General features: G+C 49.6%; 1 protein-coding gene across 1 annotated transcript in view; it reads left to right on the forward strand.

The window, feature by feature from the left end:
* The window catches only part of HIVEP3 (HIVEP zinc finger 3), a 185,708-nt gene that overhangs the window by 152,996 nt on the left and 14,325 nt on the right, over nt 1-18,387 (forward strand). The window contains exon 8 of the mRNA XM_058856761.1: nt 13,765-13,940. Coding sequence (XP_058712744.1) covers nt 13,765-13,940 — 176 coding nt within the window. The remainder of the gene's footprint in view (nt 1-13,764; nt 13,941-18,387) is intronic.

The following is an 18,387-nucleotide window of genomic DNA, read 5'->3' on the forward strand; positions in this document are numbered from 1 at the left end:
AAATGTGACCTAATAAGATGATAATAATATCAAATAAGCTGCTCTTGCTGCTGTTGAGAGAGGACTGAAGAATTCCGAGATTTTTGAACTGGAAGAGGAGCAAATTAGGGCCAGGGTCAAACCCTGCCGGGGATGCTCACCTGGCATTCATTTTTTTGGAAATTCAGGTGTTTCTGAATGCTCGGGTTCTCTCTGCTCCTATCTGGTACATTTGGCAGAAGGGAATAAGCAGATGGAATGCAAATTTTATACATTTTTCTGTTTTTTTGGGGTGCTCTGTCTCCTCGTAGAGCCCGGCCCAGCCTGGTTTGTGTGGGAGCAGCACGGTAGCGGCGCTCCCAGAGCACAAACACCTCTCCCATATGTTTCAGCTCAGCACTTAAACCCGTGCTTCTCAACCTCCGTGGGTGTCTTGATATTCTTGTTTAAACAGAATATTCCATGGCAGAATTATGGGGGGTTTAAGGCTGCAGGAGCCTGAGCACTCACAGGGCTCTGGTGAGAGGTTCACCCCCCTCACAAAACCCCAAAAAGTGTGGGGTTGTCTGCAAAGCCTCGGCCTGGGGCGTGCCAGCCAGGGGGGGCTGATAAAACAGGAAATTCTCTCGAAGAGGAGCTGAGTGAGGAGATAAAAGCAGAGCCCTGCGCTTGGCAGGAGAGATGATGTGGGGTGGGAGAGCTGGAGACCACCAGGGAATTGGGGCTGGGCACAGGGGAGCTCCCAGGTGGGGCTGAAATGGAGAAATACCATAAAATAATGTAATATAATGTAATATAATGTAATATAATGTAATATAATGTAATATAATGTAATATAATGTAATATAATGTAATATAATGTAATATAATATAATATAATATCATATCATATCATATCATATCATATCATATCATATCATATCATATCATGAATAGAATATATTATTATGTATTATACATATATTATACATATATTATACATATATGTATTATATTATTATAAGTATATTATACATATAATGTATAGTATAATATGATATCATATAGTATATTATAATATGATAGTATATTATAATATGATAAAATATTATAATATGATAAAATATTATAAGTATAATATAATATAATATAATATAATATAATATAATATAATATAATATAATATAATATAATATAATATAAAATAATATAATATAATATAATATAATATAATATAATATAATATAATATAATATAATATAATATAATATAATATAATATAATATAATATAATATAATATAATATAATATAATATAATATAATATAATATAATATAATATAATATAATATAATATAATATAATATAATTAACATAACATAACATAATATGATATAATATAATGTCATATCATATCATATCATATCATATCACATAACATAACATAACATAACATAACATAACATAACATAACATAACATAACATAACATAACATAACATAACATATAACATAACATAACGGAATAAATATCTAGTAAATATATAGTAAACATATAGTAAATAAAAAGTAACTAAAGGAGCCTTGGGGTGTGCAGGCTCGATGAGGTGTTTCCCAGGCATTCACTGAGGCCAAGCAGGGTGGATTTTGGTGTGCACAATGTACAGGGGATGATGTTTTATTCCGCGGCTCGGCTGTTGCTTTGTGGATATTTCCCTTTTCCCCTCAATACTGACAAACACAGTGAGGTGTGTGAGAGCAGAGGGTCACAAAGAAAGGAGAATTATTGAGCCAGGCTGGGAGATTTAGAGCTGCCACGTGCCAGTCTGGCTGCAAAGTTGCTAATTACAATCATTTATTATGAATTCAGCTCCTCATGTGTTGGACCTTGAGCTAAATTTGTTGATCTGGGCTTTCCCAGCAGGGAATTCCCGAGCTCTGGGGGGTTCTGTGGGTGCTGGATCTGCAGCTGGGCTTTCCCAGGAGAGAATTCCTGAGTTTTGGGAGGTTCTGTGGGTGCTGGATCTGCAGCTGGGCTTTCCTAGGAGAGAATTTCTGAGTTTTGGGAGGTTCTGTGGGTGCTGGATCTGCAGCTGGGCTTTCCCAGGAGAGAATTCCTGAGTTTTGGGAGGTTCTGTGGGTGCTGGATCTGCAGCTGGGCTTTCCCAGGAGAGAATTCCTGAGTTTTGGGAGGTTCTGCGGGTGCTGGATCTGCAGCTGGGCTTTCCCAGCAGAGAATTCCCGAGCTCTGGGGGGTTCTGTGGGTGCTGGATCTGCAGCTGGGCTTTCCCAGGAGAGAATTCCTGAGCTCTGGGAGGTTCTGTGGGTGCTGGATCTGCAGCTGGGCTTTCCCAGCAGAGAATTCCTGAGTTTTGGGAGGTTCTGTGGGTGCTGGATCTGCAGCTGGGCTTTCTCAGGAGAGAATTCCTGAGTTTTGGGAGGTTCTGTGGGTGCTGGATCTGCAGCTGGGCTTTCTCAGCAGAGAATTCCTGGCCCCTCTGCAGACCAACATCTCTGGGGTATCCTGGCATGGAACACCCTGGGCTCTGTCTGGGGGAGGTTTTATTCCTTCCAGTGAAGAGCATCAGCCTAAACCAGCTCCTAACCCTGCCCCAATTCCTTCAGGAGTCCCTGCTCCTCCCATTCCCAGCCTGCCAGCAATGCTGGAGAGCTCAGGACGTGGCAGCAGGAACAGCAGCCGCTTATTTTTGCATCTTTTTGTCTCTGTGGCCTTCCTGCGTTCCCTGAGGCAGCGTGACTCGTGTCACCAGAGCCGAGGTCACCTCTGGAGCAGGGGTTTGTGAGCTGTGCCTGGGATCAGATGTCTCCGAGTCCCTCTGGCTCCGTGCAGGGAATTCCCAGCTGGGTTGGTGCTGCTGTTGTTGGCAGCCTCTCTCTGCTCCCTGTGGCTCTGAATCGAAGCCACCTGTCCCAAACGGGGACCTGCGTGTCCCTCTCTGCCTTGAGGAAAGTGCTGCAGCGCCAAGGATGCTTTTGTAACTTTCTGGAGATAAAAATGGATCCATCTGAATCCCAGCAGAGATCCTGGTACATCTCACAGGCTCCCTGGCAAAATGCAGAGAGGAAGCGCTTGGGGCAGGGAGCTGGGAGATGCCCCAGTTTTATTCTCTTTAATGGAAATAGCCTGGAGTGTTAGTGCAGGAAGGGGATTCCTGAAATCCAGAGGGCATGGGCTTTATTCCCCTGATTGTGGATTCAGGCTGGAAAATCTCTCTGAGATCGTTGGGTCCAACCACTTGGCACTGCCAAGGCCGCCACCGATGGTTTCTAAATCCCTGCAGGAATTTAGAATCCAGCACTGCCCTGGGCAGCCTGTTCTAACTCTTCCCATGAGGAATTTGTTCCTAAAATCCAGCCTGAACATCCCCTGGCACAGCTTGAGGCTGTTCCCTCTCTTCCTGTTACTCACTGCAAGCCAAACTTGCCCAAATCCACTTCCAGGTGGCCGCTCACCTTGAAGGGGGGACCAGGAGCTCTTCCCATTCCTTGGGGTTATTCTGGCTGCCAGCCCCGGGAAGGGAAGCTGGGGGGAGCAGGGACACAAGCCCTGGAATTCAGCTGCCATCAGCAGAAGCTGCTGTGCTGGGATCAGCCAGAGATTGCAGGTGACAGCCCCTCGGTGCCACCAGCAGCCCCCAGGGGATTTTCATATTTATTTTCCATCCTGTTTGCACGCTGTGCCTCTGCTCCAAACCCTTCCTGCTGCACAAACACTGCTCTCTGCCTCGCCTCTGGGAGGTTTCCACGGGAAACTTTCCAAGCAGGGATCATTTCAGCCCGCTCCAGGAGCATTTCCATCGCTGCCTTGGGAGCTGCTCCTGCTCCATCCTCGGGAGAACCTTCCTGGGTCACGGGGGAGCTGCTCCCGTGAGAACCGCGGAGCTCCCGGCCTTGGGAAAACTTCTCCCGGCCGGAGAGCTCCCATCTGGAGCGCTGGAAATCTGGGAAAGGGGTTGGGGAAAGAGCAGGAACTGAGACTTGCCATGGCTGGGATTCCCCAAAGGAATCACACAGGGATGGCTGGGTGCTGCTCAAGCTACAGAAGAGTGTGCTCATGGCTTAATACTACTACTATTATTATTATTATTATTATTATTATTATTATTATTATTATTATTATTAATAATAATAATAATAATAATAATAATAATAATAATCATCATCATCATCATTATCATTATCATTATCATTATCATTATTTATTATTATTATCATTATATTACATACATCTAATTTTATATAATTATGTATTATATAGGATATACTATATATAACTATATAGTATATATTATATGTTATATATATCACTATATATAATATATTGTGTATAATAATATATATATATAATATATATCACTATGTATAAAATATATTACATTACATTACATTATATTACATTACATCACATTACATTACATCACATGACATTATATTACATTACATTACATTATATTACATTATATTACATTATATTATATTATATTATGTCATGTTATGTTATGTTATGTTATATTATATTATATTATATTATATTATATTATATTATATTACATTACATTACATTACATTACATTACATTATATTTTATTATATATACATCTGGACTGTAGGAGCACCAAAAGCCCCTCCTGGTGCTGATGGATTCAGCAGGACTGAATCCATGGATTTGGGATTTGGGGCCTTTTTCCAGGTGTTCCACAACCCAGCCCCCCATTCCCTTAGTCCAGGTGAGAGTTCCCACCTGGAATCCCTCACCTGCCTGGAACTGATGTGGAATTTTGTAGGACGAAGCTTTCCATCCTCCCTGCTGCCGTCCAGAGGGAGTGATGGTATCTCAGGCATCCCTGGGATCAGTCCTCATTTCCTCGCTGGGCTCTGACAGCAGGCAGGAAATGAGAAATAATTGAATCAGTTCCTACAAATTGGTTTGTCTCGGATCCAGTCTGAGGGATGGGGAAGGGCCTGGGCTGCGTCTGAGGCTCGGAGCATTTCTGTCTCCAGCAGATCAAGGTGCAGAATTTCATTAATAACCGCAGCCCCCAGGTGCTGGGAGCAGCAGGAAGGTTGATGGGATGGGCTGCTCGGAGGTGATAATCCCAGCCCAATCCATCAGATCCTCTGGGATGTCGAGGGGTTGTAATAACCTGAGTGGCTCTGGGAATTCTGTCAGTGGTATTTATATCTGGAGATCAGAAATTCATCAGCCATCAACGCCCAGTGGTGATGAGGGCAAGAACAGAGCAGAAATTGGTATTTTTTGGTACTTTCTGAGGATTTTTGTTGCTGTTGGCTCTCAGGTTGTCTCTCCTGTGCTGTCACCTCAGGAAAAGAGGGATGGGGCAGCTGGGCTTGGTTTCATTTGCCACTTTTCAATAGAGCCAGAGGCCCCCCTGCTGTGGGAATAAACCCAGCCTATCATTATTAATTATTGTAATTATGTATTAGGAGCTTTCCGTGGGGCCTCTCTTGGGGAGGTGTCAGACTCCTGGAACTGTTTGATTCCCCTCTGAATTCCAGCAGAGCCAAGGATGGATCCCAGAAGGATCAGCTGGTGGGATACCCAGGATGGTGCCAGCGAGGACAGGGATGTGCTCCAGCTCTCGGGAATTGCACATCCCAGAAACCGCAGAGGGAGCAGCTGCTGCTGCCAGTCCCACACAGGGAAAGGCCTTGAGATTCCAGAGGGGACCATTTCTCCTGGAAAACCATCCTGCTGCTCCCCACCAGCTCCTCCTGGAGCTTCTCCTGGCCAGGCAGGGGCTGTCCCTGTCACAGGGCGAGCTGGTGACGGCGTTTGGGAATCAAATGTTTGTGCTGAAGTTGTTCCATCACAAGTCCACATCCCAAATCCTCAGAAATCCAGACCCTTCCTGTTATTCCTGGATGTCACAAGGCCGGCCCTTGGATGGGGATTGGGTTATTGGGAGTAACAGGCAGAGCTTTTGGATGTTCAGGTCATGGATGGGTATTCCTGGCACTGGTGGAGAAGGAGGAGAAATCCAATATTCCCAGCGGGGCTGGAGCTGCTGGAAGGGGAAATGTTTGGGTCTGTGTTGCTAAGGAGCAAAAGGCTGGGGATAAACACAAATCCTGAGCCGAGCACAGACCCTGCTCCCCTCCAGGCTGGGTTCAGCCCCTTCTCAGAGAGGGACAATCCCCAAGGAGAGCTCCTCCTGCCCGTGCTGCTGGAGAGGAGGAATTCATCCCTCTCCTCACCCCCAAGGGGCTCCTCCCGTGGAGCTCCCAGAGCTGACAGAGCCGTGGGAGAGGAGGGCACTGCCAGAGCATCCCGGCCAGAACCTTCCAGAAAAGCTTCCAGGAAGAGGAGCTGAGCCCCCGTGGGACAAGAGGGAAACAAAAGGATGTGACAAAGCAGACAGAGCCCAGAGGAGGGGTCTGGTCTGAGCCAGTTTTGTGGCTCTTTTGTACACAAAAGTCAGCGTTTCCTATTCCATCCCTTAATAACAACGGGGTCAGCGTTGCTGGAGTTGGCTGAGGGGAAGCTGGAAGTGACCACAAATCCCTGGATGAGTCCCCTGGGAGAAGGGAATCGCAGCTTTTCAAGTTTGCTCAAGTGAGGCAGCGGCACCAGGGAAATGCCTTTGGGTCATCTTGGGAAATACTTCACAAATTTGGCACAAATTAGGGCTGGAAATTCCCTTCTGTCCCTGGGAGCACTCGGGGTATTTGAGTGGATCCCTGGCCAGACAGTGAGGAAACACGAGGATCCTGAAGGATCCGTGGCCACCAGCTCCATGAGCAGAGGCACGTGGTCAGTGCAAGGCTCTTCAAGTCTCTAATTTTATTTTATTGAAATAAACTCTTCATCAAATAAATTCTGTCCAAATGCCATGTTCTGTAGCTCTGACTGCAGTTCAGGCCTCACCCACTCCCGTGAGTGCCCAAAGGCTCCTCATTCCCCCCTCCAGGGAGAGAAACCTTCACAATAAAATGCATTTCTTGCTGTTAAAAAATTAATGCAAATTTGGAAATATCAAATCACTTGAAATCACGGAATGCTTCGGGTTGGAAGGGACCTCAAATCCCACCCAGTGCCACCCCTGCCATGGCAGGGTCACCTCCCACTGTCCCAGGGTCACCCCCACTGTCCCAGGGTCACTCCCACTGTCCCCAGGGTCACCCCCACTGTCCCCAGGGTCACCCCCACTGTCCCCAGGGTCACCCCCACTGTCCCAGGCTGCTCCAGCCCCAATGTCCAGCCTGGCCTTGGGCACTGCCAGGGATCCAGGGACAGCCACAGCTGCTCTGGCAATTCCAGCCCAGCCCCTCCCCACCCTCCCAGGGAACAATTCCTGCCCAAGATCCCACCCAAATCTCCCCTGTTCCAATCTCAAGCCATTCCCTGGGTCCTGTCCCTCCAGGCCTTGTCCCCAGTCCCTCTCCAGCTCTCCTGGAGCCCCTGCAGGCCCTGGAGGGGGCTCTGAGCTCTCCCTGGAGCTTCTCCTCTCCAGCTGAGCACCCCCAGCTCTCCCAGCCTGGCTCCAGAGGGGCTCCAGCCCTGGGAGCAGCTCCAGGGGCTCCTGTGGATTTGTTTCCATAAGTGACCTCACTCCAGAACAATTTATTCAGGAATTTTAGGATCTCTGCAGTGTAACAAGTGCCACAGAGCCCCCGAAGCGAGATCCTGCAGGGAATAAAACCCTGGGATAAGGCCAGGAGGCCGAGCCAGGATGAGGGACAGAGGGACAGAGGGACAGAGGGACAGAGGACAGGGTCAGGGACAGAGGGACAGAGGGACAGAGGGACAGAGGGACAGAGGGACAGAGGGACAGGAGACAGGGTCAGGGACAGAGGGACAGGAGCAGCCTGGAAGGACAGAAAGCAGCAGTGGCCTCCAGAGCTGTTTGGAGAGGCAGAAGTGGCCGTGTCACTCACTGGAGAGTGGCCAGCCCATCCTGGGGGGGCACAGGACAGGTCACCCGTGGGGATTTCTGTGCTAGACTTTCCCTGGGAGTATTTTATGAATCAGCTGGATGAGTGGTTGTTTTTTCCCTTTTTCTGTCTCCTGTTTTATTCTGTTTCTGTTTGATCTTCCAAGGGAGCTGCTGGAGCAGCGCCCAGGGCTGAGTGTGAGCGCTCACCCACGTGAATTTTGTGCCATGGTCAGACCTGTCTGACTGCTGTGGGCAGACAAACCCTCCCCAGCCTTGCCTTAGCTTTAATTTATCCTCAAAACATCCAAAAAACCGTCGAAAAAATGTGCCTGCATAATTTAGCTGATATATTTTTGTATCCTATGTTGGGACCCAGCCCCAAACACACAAAGGAAATTGGACAGGTGAGAGTAAAAACTGAAATCTTGAGTCCTCTGGGCCAGGATTTACCAAAATGGAAAGAAAACAGAAAAAAGAGAAAAGCTCAAAGATTGAGTTGTGAAAAAAAAATAAGTGAAGGAACTTACAGTCAGTCCTGGGATCATGAGCACTGAAACCCAGCAGGGAGAACTTTGTTGTTTTTTAATGAGATGCACATAAGAAATGGAGAGGGGTTTTTTGTGCATGTGTTGTTTAGGGTTTATTTTTTAGGGTTTGTTTGCTTGTTTGTTTGTTCATTGGGGTTTTCTTTCTTGTTTATTTTTTTTTGTCTTTGTTTTTTTCTATTAATCAAGCAATTTTGGTAAGGGTAGAGCTGTGAATGAAAAAGTTTCCTGAAGCAGAAGTGAATTTGGGTGGTTTTAAGTCTGGTATCCTCAGGAGGTGGAGGCAGCAAAAGGCTGGACATCCTTCCAGAGGGAAATCCCAGGAGTTCAGGAGGGCTGGACATCCTTCCAAAGGGAAATCCCAGGAGTCCAGGGAGGCTGGACATCCTTCCAGAGGGAAATCCCAGGAGTCCAGGGAGGCTGGACATCCTTCCAGAGGGAAATCCCAGGAGTCCAGGGAGGCTGGACATCCTTCCACAGGGAAATCCCAGGAGTCCAGGGAGGCTGGACATCCTTCCAGAGGGAAATCCCAGGAGTCCAGGGAGGCTGGACATCCTTCCAGAGGGAAATCCCAGGAGTCCAGGGAGGCTGGACATCCTTCCACAGGGAAATCCCAGGAGTCCAGGGAGGCTGGACATCCTTCCAGAGGGAAATCCCAGGAGTCCAGGGAGGCTGGACATCCTTCCAGAGGGAAATCCCAGGAGTCCAGGGAGGCTGGACATCCTTCCAGAGGGAAATCCCAGGAGTCCAGGGAGGCTGGACATCCTTCCAGAGGGAAATCCCAGGAGTCCAGGAGGGCTGGACATCCTTCCAAAGGGAAATCCCAGGAGTCCAGGAAGGCTGGACATCCTCCAGTGAGTTGGGAGGAAGGCAATTAATGATCAGTAATTAGTGGCACTGCGGTAGTTACACATTTATCCCTGATCTGGCAAATTTTGCCGGAGACCTAAAGAATAAATGAGATCATTTAATCCCAGAGCAGCCTGTCAGGAACTTCCCAAGGATTGAGGCAAGCCAGATGAGTGGGCAGCCTGGTGACAGATGAAATGTGCCGTCAATAAACCCAAAATCTGACACCGAAGGCAACAACCCGGAGCTTGACTCGCCTCACTTGACAGGGAACCAAACCCAGGGATCAGATATCCCATTCCTGCTCTGTGCACCCTAAATCCAAAAAGCAAACAAGGGATTTCATCAAATGTTAAAACCAGTCGAGGAAATACTTCTTCAGCTGCTGTGGGAGCCTCCAGGGGTGTTCTTGATACAGCAGCGAGCTTCAAATGGTGAAAATTCACAAAATTAATTGCCCACCTCAATAATTAAACCATAACCGCTGTGACCAGCAAGGTCACATCAGCAAAGCCTTTGCAGGGCAAGGTAAAATCCTGGTGGAATTTAAAAAAAAAAAAACAACTTGAAAAAAGAATCAGGAGGGAAGGGGTGATTCAGGCCAGCTGTGAGAAATGAGTCCCCCAGAAACCTGCTCCTCCTCCCTGCCTGCCAACCACCAAACTTCCTTCCCCACCGCCTGCCCGAGGTTTTATCCTGTGGTTTCCAGCCACATGGAGATTTTGGATGTGGCTCACAGAGCTGAGGGGGAAAAAAAGAAGTGTTTGTGGCTAAAAAGAATGGTCAGGAATTTGTAACAGCAGATACTGAGAACCAAACCTCCTACAGGCTGCAGAGGAAGAAACGCTCCTCGGGTTTGGGTTTCAGCTGAAGGGAAGGAGCTGAGACAAAGCTTTCTCCAGGTTTGTGTTTTCCCATTGTTGGGTTTCCTGTGCCTCCTGACAGGGATTTTGGGCCCATTCTGGGGCCATCGGGTCTCTGGCGCTGCCGAGGCTGCGCCGGCTCCTCCTGCTCAGAGGAGGGTTTGCAGTGCTGGCCCAAAAGAACCTTTCAAAAATGCATCAGAGAGCTGAATTTCTATTTCTGTGTGTCTGTTTGAAAGGACTGGTCCCTAAATCAGCCTCAATGACCATCGACTCCCCGTGTTCCCAACCACCCCAGCCTTGAGGGGAGGTGGCACTGCAGGAGCTGGGAGCTGCTAACCACGGGATTGGGAATTCCACAGGGCTCTGGAAGAGAAACCCAGATTTGCTGACACAAACCCCAGCTGTGGCCATCCACAGGATGTGCTGGCAGCAAATCTCGTGGGGAGAGAAAGGTGCTGTGCCCAGGGTAAATCCTCACACGGAGTGAGCTGCGGCTGATTTGTCTTTCTGATGCAAATCCTACGGGCAGGGGAGCTGGGAAAGCGGGATCCCACTGAAGGAATGATGTCCATCAATCCCTCAGAGCAGGCAGATGGCATCTGCAGAGCGTTCTCTGGGTCATGGCGCTGTCACCTCCTGCTTTCTTCCTCTTTGGTTTGGTGTTCCTTGAGATCAACTCGCTTTTCCTCTGTCTCCCCTCTCCCTGCCTGTTTTCCACGCGGTCTCGGGGAGCTGTGGGGGAATATCTGTGCTGAAGTGTCGGACCTGCAGTGCCTGATTCCGGATTAAATCACACGTCTCTTTCACTGCAGCGGCCGTGGCTTTAATGAGGCTGAGGAAGGGACACAAAAACACTTCCATGGGAGGGTGTAATTCAGGGCAGCGCGAGCACGAGGCTGATGAAGGAGAAATTCCAGGTTTTCAATGGCCAGGTGGTTCCCAGCACACTGACAGGCAGGAAGGAGGCAGAGAGGGAAGCCTGCAGTACAAACCTGAGCAGAAAAAAATTCAGGATTCCTGATTCCTTTTGCTCCTTCTGATTCCTTAACATCGATGAACAGAGAAGGGACATCAACCACCCCTAACAAACGTGTGCCCTGGGATCCTTTAGGGTTAAATGGAGATAACTGGGCATACTGGGATGGAGACTGGGGCACTGGCTGAGCTCTCCACACACCAGCTCAGGCCCCCTGGCCAGATAATGAGATGATGGGTTTTGATGTTGGTGTTTTTAGGGTTTTTTGGGGATTGTGATGGTTTGGAACAGCACGATGGGTGGTGACAAAATGAAGTATTTGGGCCAGCAGCTGACCCTGGTGATGATCTAGAGAACTCCTGCTGATGCTGGAGGACAAAAACACAAACTGGCCCCCCACATGCAGCTGCTGGACACCAAAACCTGGTTTATGCTGCTGGTGCAGACTGGGGCTGTCTAACACCCAGATCTCCTCTATTTTCTCTAATCCATGTCCAAACCTGAACCCGTGAGCTCATCCCCTGAATTTAGGAGCAGCTCCTCTCCCTCTGAGCATCTCCCAGGTCTCTGTGCAGAGCCAAGGGGCTCAGCCAGCGCTGGCAGCACGGGGAGGGTTTAGCCCCAGCTCACTCCCAGCACCCAGGAGGATCATCCTGAATTCCAGCTGCAGCTCCCCCAAACACCCCCCTGGAGCTGGAATTGCCTGGATTCTCCCTGAGAGAAAGGAGTGAAGTGTGTGGGAGATCCAGGGGTGCCTGCAGTGGGACTCAAACACTTCCAAGTCCACCCTTGCAGGAGCTGGAGGTGTTCCCATGGGTGCATCCATTCCCATCCTGTCAATTCTGGGCTGGATGAGAGGTCCTTGTGTGGCTTTCTGTGACCCTTGTTTTCCTACATTACAAATACATGAATTTATTAAATATTCACTCTCAGAAGTGCTCAATCTATTCCAGTGCAGCTGTTTCTGTTCAAGTTTCTCCTCAGTCTGGCTGCTGCTTTCTCACCCTTCTGGTTTGGAATAGGCTTCACTGGGAAGATACTAAAACCTGACTGATGGTGTTGGATGCCTCTGGATCTCCTATTAAGAGGCTTTAGACAGCCTGATTTTTCCAGGGTGGATGTTTGGAGACTTCTGAAGACCAGACTTAATTCCTCCTGGGTAGAAAAATGACTTGCAAGAAGTGCCATGCTTCAAAAATTTGGCCTCTTTAAGATCTGAGGGGAGCAATTTCGTGTTACCTTATTCTTCTTGTGCTGCAAGTACAGGAAATTGCAGACTTCATTTGCAGAACAGCAGGAGGCTGAAAGATTTGTCTCAGTCTTACAAGGGTTTTTCAACCCCCCCATCCTGCAGCCTTCCCCATGCACTAATGCCTGGACAGAAAATAAAATATATCATGGGAAGGAAGGATGACCGATCTCATTCTCTTGGGTAAACCTAAATCGTTGTCCTGTGCCAAAGATAAAAGAGCCTGGAGTCTGCAGTGTTTACATTTAATGGTAGCATGATTTATTTATTAAAAAAAAAAAAAAAGGGAAGGAAAGGATGTTTTCTTCTCTTTGTGTCCATTCTGGGTGTCTCATTCAGGCTGTGCAGGGGTCACGGGGGGGTTGTGGCACTGGTGATTTCTCAGGTGGCTCTGGCTGCAGCCCTGGTGGGTGGGAGGTGTCCCAGGAGCTTTGGCTGGGATGAGTTTTCCCAGTGCCCAGACTGGGCAGGCTTTAAACAGCAGGGAGTGAGAGGCAGCTGGGCTGGGCTGGGACAAACCCTGTTCAGTCTGGGACAAACCCTGTCCAGCCTGGCATGGGACAAACCCTGTCCAGGCTGGGACAAACCCCGTCCAGTCTGGTCTGGGACAAACCCTGTCCAGTCTGGCCTGGTCTGGGATAAACCCTGTCCAGTCCAGTCTGGGACAAAGCCTGTCCAGCCCAGCCTGGGACAAATCCTGTCCAGTCTGGTCTGGTCTGGGACAAACCCTGTCCAGTCTGGTCTGGGACAAACCCTGTCCAGTCTGGGACAAACCCTGTCCAGTCTGGCCTCAGACAAACCATGTCCAGTCTGGTCTGGTCTGGCCCAAACCCTGTCCAGTCTGGTCTGGTCTGGGACAAACCCTGTCCAGCCTGGTCTGGGACAAACCCTGTCCAGGCTGGGACAAACCCTGTCCAGTCTGGGACAAACCCTGTCCAGCCCAGCCTGGGACAAACCCTGTCCAGTCTGGCCTGGTCTGGCCCAAACCCTGTCCAGCCTGGTCTGGCCCAAACCCTGTCCAGCCTGGTCTGGGACAAACCCTGTCCAGCCTGGCCTGGCCCAAACCCCATCCAGCCTGGCCTGGTGGCCTCAGCTCGTGTTTTAGGATGGGGGTTCCCCATGGCTCAGCTCAGCTCTGGGCTCTGGTGTGTGCAGAGCAGCAGATGCAGGGCACGAGAAGGTCCCAGCACAGCAGTCAGGCGTCTGGAGACATCTGGGCACAAGCTTTGGGTGATAATTCCCATTTAGCCTAATTACCCAGAGCTCCCAAACAGCAGCCAAGACCTGCGGTGTCAATAACGCGCTGAACTAACCCAGCAAAGTTGTGACTTCTTCTGTTGAGGTGGGAATCTTCTTTTTTTTTTTTTTTTTTTTTTTCCCCTTTATCACGCCACCTGTTGCTCATAGGTACAAATCAAACGAAGAGTATGTGTATGTGCGAGGCCGTGGAAGAGGGAAGTATGTTTGTGAGGAGTGTGGAATTCGCTGCAAGAAACCCAGCATGCTGAAGAAACACATTCGCACGCACACAGACGTCAGGCCGTACGTCTGCAAGTACTGTAACTTTGCTTTTAAAACCAAAGGTAAGCCACAGCCAGCTCCCAGCTCCTCTGCTCCGGGCTCTGCCAGCCTGCCGGGGCCACTGGCCAAGGGCATTCCCAGGAGTTGGAGGGAGGGGGATGAGGGAGTTGGAAATCGGTTGGTGTTTTCACAAGAGCAGCTCTGCGTTAAGCCAGGCTGCAGCAGAGCCTCCCTGCCATCCTCCCTGTGCTTCTCCAAGGGAAAAATGCTGAAATGCAGCTTCCCTGGCAGGGCTTTCCAGAAAAAACCACCCCAGGGTGAGAGCAGGAGCTCCAGGCTCCTGCCTGAGCCCCTGGATCCAAGCTCTGGGTGGCTTTTCCTGCTGGTGCTCTCCAGATCTGCCCATCCTCATCCTCTGCAGTTGCATGTGGCTTCCACATTCTCTGTATCACATCAATGGACCTTTTCCCTCAAGGCCTCCATCCCAGGACATCGAGCCATCAGTGCCACCGGGTGTTCACTGCCATGGCCTCGGGGGGGGTGAGCGCTGGCAAGCCACTAATAAATAAATAAATAGCAAATAAATAAAATAGCCTGTTCCAAGAGAAACGGGGAATGGGACTTTCCAAATGGGCCAGAGGTGCCTTTAACTCCTTGCAGGGGTCTGGCACCGTGGGTTGGACAATCTGGTGGCAGCAAGTCTCGGGATAAGGCAGCAAAGCGTGGGGCTCAGATTGTTGGTTACAGCTTGACAGAGGCAGATTGTTCAGGGAGCCTGTGGACAGTGCTCTCAGGCACGTGGGGGGATTCCAGGGTCATTCCATGCAAGGACTGGGTGATCCTTGTGGGTCCCTCCCAGCTCAGGATGTTCTGGAGCTCCAGCAGTGTCAGAGGGATGGGGAGCCCAGAAGGAGCCGGTGTCCCCAGGCTCTGTGTGGGCGTGGGGAAGGGTGTGTGTGCTCTGGGGCACGTCTGCTGGCCCGCAGGGGACAGAGGAGGACAAAGGAAGTGACCGGGGTGGGCAGTGCCTTTGGTGGCTTTGCTGGGAAGGCTGGCGGGGATTTCTGGGTGACAACGTGCCGGTGGTCAGCGGGGCTGCGGGAGAACGGGAAGTGATACCGGGTTTGAGGCCAGATTCTCATGCTGCACATCCCAGCGACGGTTCTTCCTCTCCCTCCCATCCTGGAGCTGTTTCTGATTCATTTCCTTTCTCGTCCCTTCTTGCTTTGACTTGGTTCCGAGGTTTTCCTTGGAGAGCTGAACCCGCTCAGCTTCTCCCATCACTCCACCTCACTCCCACCATGCTTCTGTAGGGCTTTTGCCCAGGATGCTGGGATCAAACCATCCTCTCCACCACCTCTCTGGCTGCTTCGCTCTTCATCTCTGCTCCCTTGAAGGCCACGATCTCTCAGCTCTGGCTGCGCATTGCAGACACTTCCCTTCTTCCGCTTGGCATGGGCAAGGGAGCATGGAAATGCTTCCTTCCACAAGGCAAAAAAAAAAAATCATCAACGCTCTGTTGGGATTTGGATGGCAAAGTATCCGTTTGCCTCTGGATGCATGGAACGGGCAGAACGTCCCCGGATCGGGATTTATGGATAAATAGTTGCATGATGGTGACTTGGAATTGCATGAGAATGACTCTTTGCTGGGAGGGGGTGACGGGCAGAGCTCTGGGCTGTGCTCAGACTGCCCAGAAATGGGGGAAAAGCTGTTTGGGGTGGGCACAAGGAGCTCTGGAACAGCAGGGAAAAAAGCCCTGTGTGCATTGATAAAAACATCATTCGGTGATGGAGAGTTATCAGCAACGAGAGTTTGGGATCGCTTCAAAAATCACCGGCGGGGCAGCGGGAAAATCTGATTTTTAAAGCAATTTCAGACTCTCGTTGGTAACAAGAGTGACCTGGAGGAGGGGGCTTTGCAGAGCTGGTGTTTCCCATCTCGTTTTGCAGGGGTTTCTCTGGGCCTGGCTCCTCCCTGGCTGGGTGGGATGGCAGAATGCAGAAGCTGCAGCTCTCCCTCCTGCCGGGCTGCACTTGCACTGACACGGAGCTTTTTTAGAAATCAGCTTTCCAGAGTTAATTTTAGCCTTCAGCAGCAGCTCCAGGGGGAGGTCTGTGGAGCTGGCTTCGTTTTGGCCGGGGTAGATCTCTCCAGCATGATCTAATGCTCTAAACTCTCGAGTAGGCTGGAAGCAGTTAAATGGGATTTTATTGTTATTATTATTTTTAATGAGGATCTTTATCTGGTTAAAATGTACCTCACCCCCCCCCCACCCCTCCCGCTCTAGAGAATCCACGTCTGTGTTCCAAGAACTGGGAAAACTTTTTGCTTTAAATATTTCCCTTTATTCACTAATTGTCTGCTTTTTGTGCCTTTCTGTCACTGGAAGCAAAGCTGTTCCTTTGGCTTACAGAACTGCAGGGAAAATTTATTTTTGTTATTATTTTAAAGCAAATCCATGAGAATTTTTTTATTTTTATTTTTTATTTTAATTAATTTTTTTGGGGTTTTTTTGTTGTTTTTTTTTTTTGGTGTGTGTGCTCACTCAGCTGATGGGAACAACAGCCTTGGAAATTTGATTTGTAGAGATTTGTTTGATTTGGTGTTTCTGGACCAGATCTAAAGGTGCCTCTTTAATGAGGTGTCTCTCCCTCCACTGCGGTGCAGCTTTGTGGCTGTGGCCTCCAAGAGGGTCTTTAAAGGAGTCTCAGCAGCTTCTGCATTGTTTTCTGGGCAGGAAGGAAATGGAGAAAAAGCAGTTTTCCCTTTCAGGAAGGTCAGGGAGAGCTTTTCCCTTCCCCTCTCTCAGAGGGGGTGAGCTGGGATGAGGGGCAGCGCTGGCACATTAATTCCCCTTTTCCAGTTATTTTCCGTCCTCCTTCAGACTCACATCAGCCTCTCACGTCCTGGTTGCTTCCAGTTCCCTCAGAATTTCTGGACAAAATGTATGGAACAGCTCTGAGTGGATGCTGCCTCTGCCTGGAGGTCAGAAGGGACGAGGAGCTTCACTTTAATTTAAAGGGAGCTGTGTAAAGGACACGGTGCCTGCTGGCTGGAGACACCCATTTCACAGTCTGGGCCACTCACCAGACACCAGACTCAGCCAGAGTCCTCAATAAATTCATTTTCAGTTCCTTCAATCAGCCCCTGACAGCACTGGGGGTACTGCACATGTGAATATATTAAAGATATTAAATCAAAGGTATTAAATGCATCCCCCCCAGCCCTTAAAGGGCTTCAGAGTTTATTGTTATTGCAGCTCCAGCAGCCTGAGCCTCCTCTGGAAAGTGCAGAGAGGATCCAGCTGGCGGAAAACTCTGGCAGAATTCCCTGCTGGGAGAGCAGGGCACAGGGATGGACAGAATTCCCAAAATATTCCAAGGGCTGGGGCCCTTCCAGGGCCTGAGCATCCCCGGGAGCCGCTGGGCGTGGTCCCTGAGCTCCTGGAGATATCACAAACATCCCCTGGGATGAGGAGAGAGTTATCCTCAGGGATTTCCTGCCTGGACATCGTGTGGATGCCAGGCCAGGAACAGAAAATGACCCAATGATCCAGCCAGGAGATAAACACTGAGCAAAAGAGCTCTGGAACTCTCCAGGGAAAAGGAAAAAAAAAATCAGGACTCAGGGCTGAAGCAAAGGACCAGTGAAATATTCACTGGTATTTTCTGTAGCCAGTGCAGGCTTTAAAGTCTCAGCCTCACTGGGAATTCTGCTCAGTGTTAGCATTTGGAAACCTGCAGATCCCGGGTACCTTTCTGGAATATCAGCTTTTGGCTGATGCAGGGGATAGGTCTGGTCCAGGAGGTGGCTGCTGTGTTAGAGGCTGTGTGGATACGAGCAGGCTGCATGTGCAAATTCACTCCTTTAATCTATATGTCAATAAGGATAAAAGATAATAATCGATTTTTTTTTAAAGAATTGAACTCCTCTGCCCAATGAATTCTGTAAATTAAAGCTTTCCTCCTCATAAAGTCTCACCTGGGGACGTCAGCTCCACACCAAGGCCTAAATCAAGGGCTGTGCAGTATTTAAATCCCACATAAAACCTGTTTCAAGGATTTATTTGGGACGCAGAGTATCAGTTTTGGCTGTTTCTCTGCGAGTGAGGGCATCTCCCAGCAAAATCCCAGAACCCCAGAATGGTTTGGGTTGAGAGGGATCCTAAATCCCATCCAGTGCCACCCCCAGGGTCACCTCCCACTGTCCCCAGTGACACCTCCCACTGTCCCCAGGGTCACCCCCACTGTCCCCAGGGTCACCCCCACTGTCCCAGGGTCACCCCCACTGTCCCCAGGGTCACCTCCACTGTCCCCAGGGTCACCCCCACTGTCCCCAGGGTCACCCCCACTGTCCCAGGGTCACCCCCACTGTCCCCAGGGTCACCTCCACTGTCCCCAGGGTCACCCCCACTGTCCCCAGGGTCACCCCCACTGTCCCAGGGTCACCCCCACTGTCCCAGGCTGCTCCAGCCCCAATGTCCAGCCTGGCCTTGGGCACTGCCAG

This window comes from Poecile atricapillus, chromosome 24, assembly GCF_030490865.1.
Source record: "Poecile atricapillus isolate bPoeAtr1 chromosome 24, bPoeAtr1.hap1, whole genome shotgun sequence".
Taxonomy (NCBI): Eukaryota; Metazoa; Chordata; class Aves; order Passeriformes; family Paridae; genus Poecile; species Poecile atricapillus.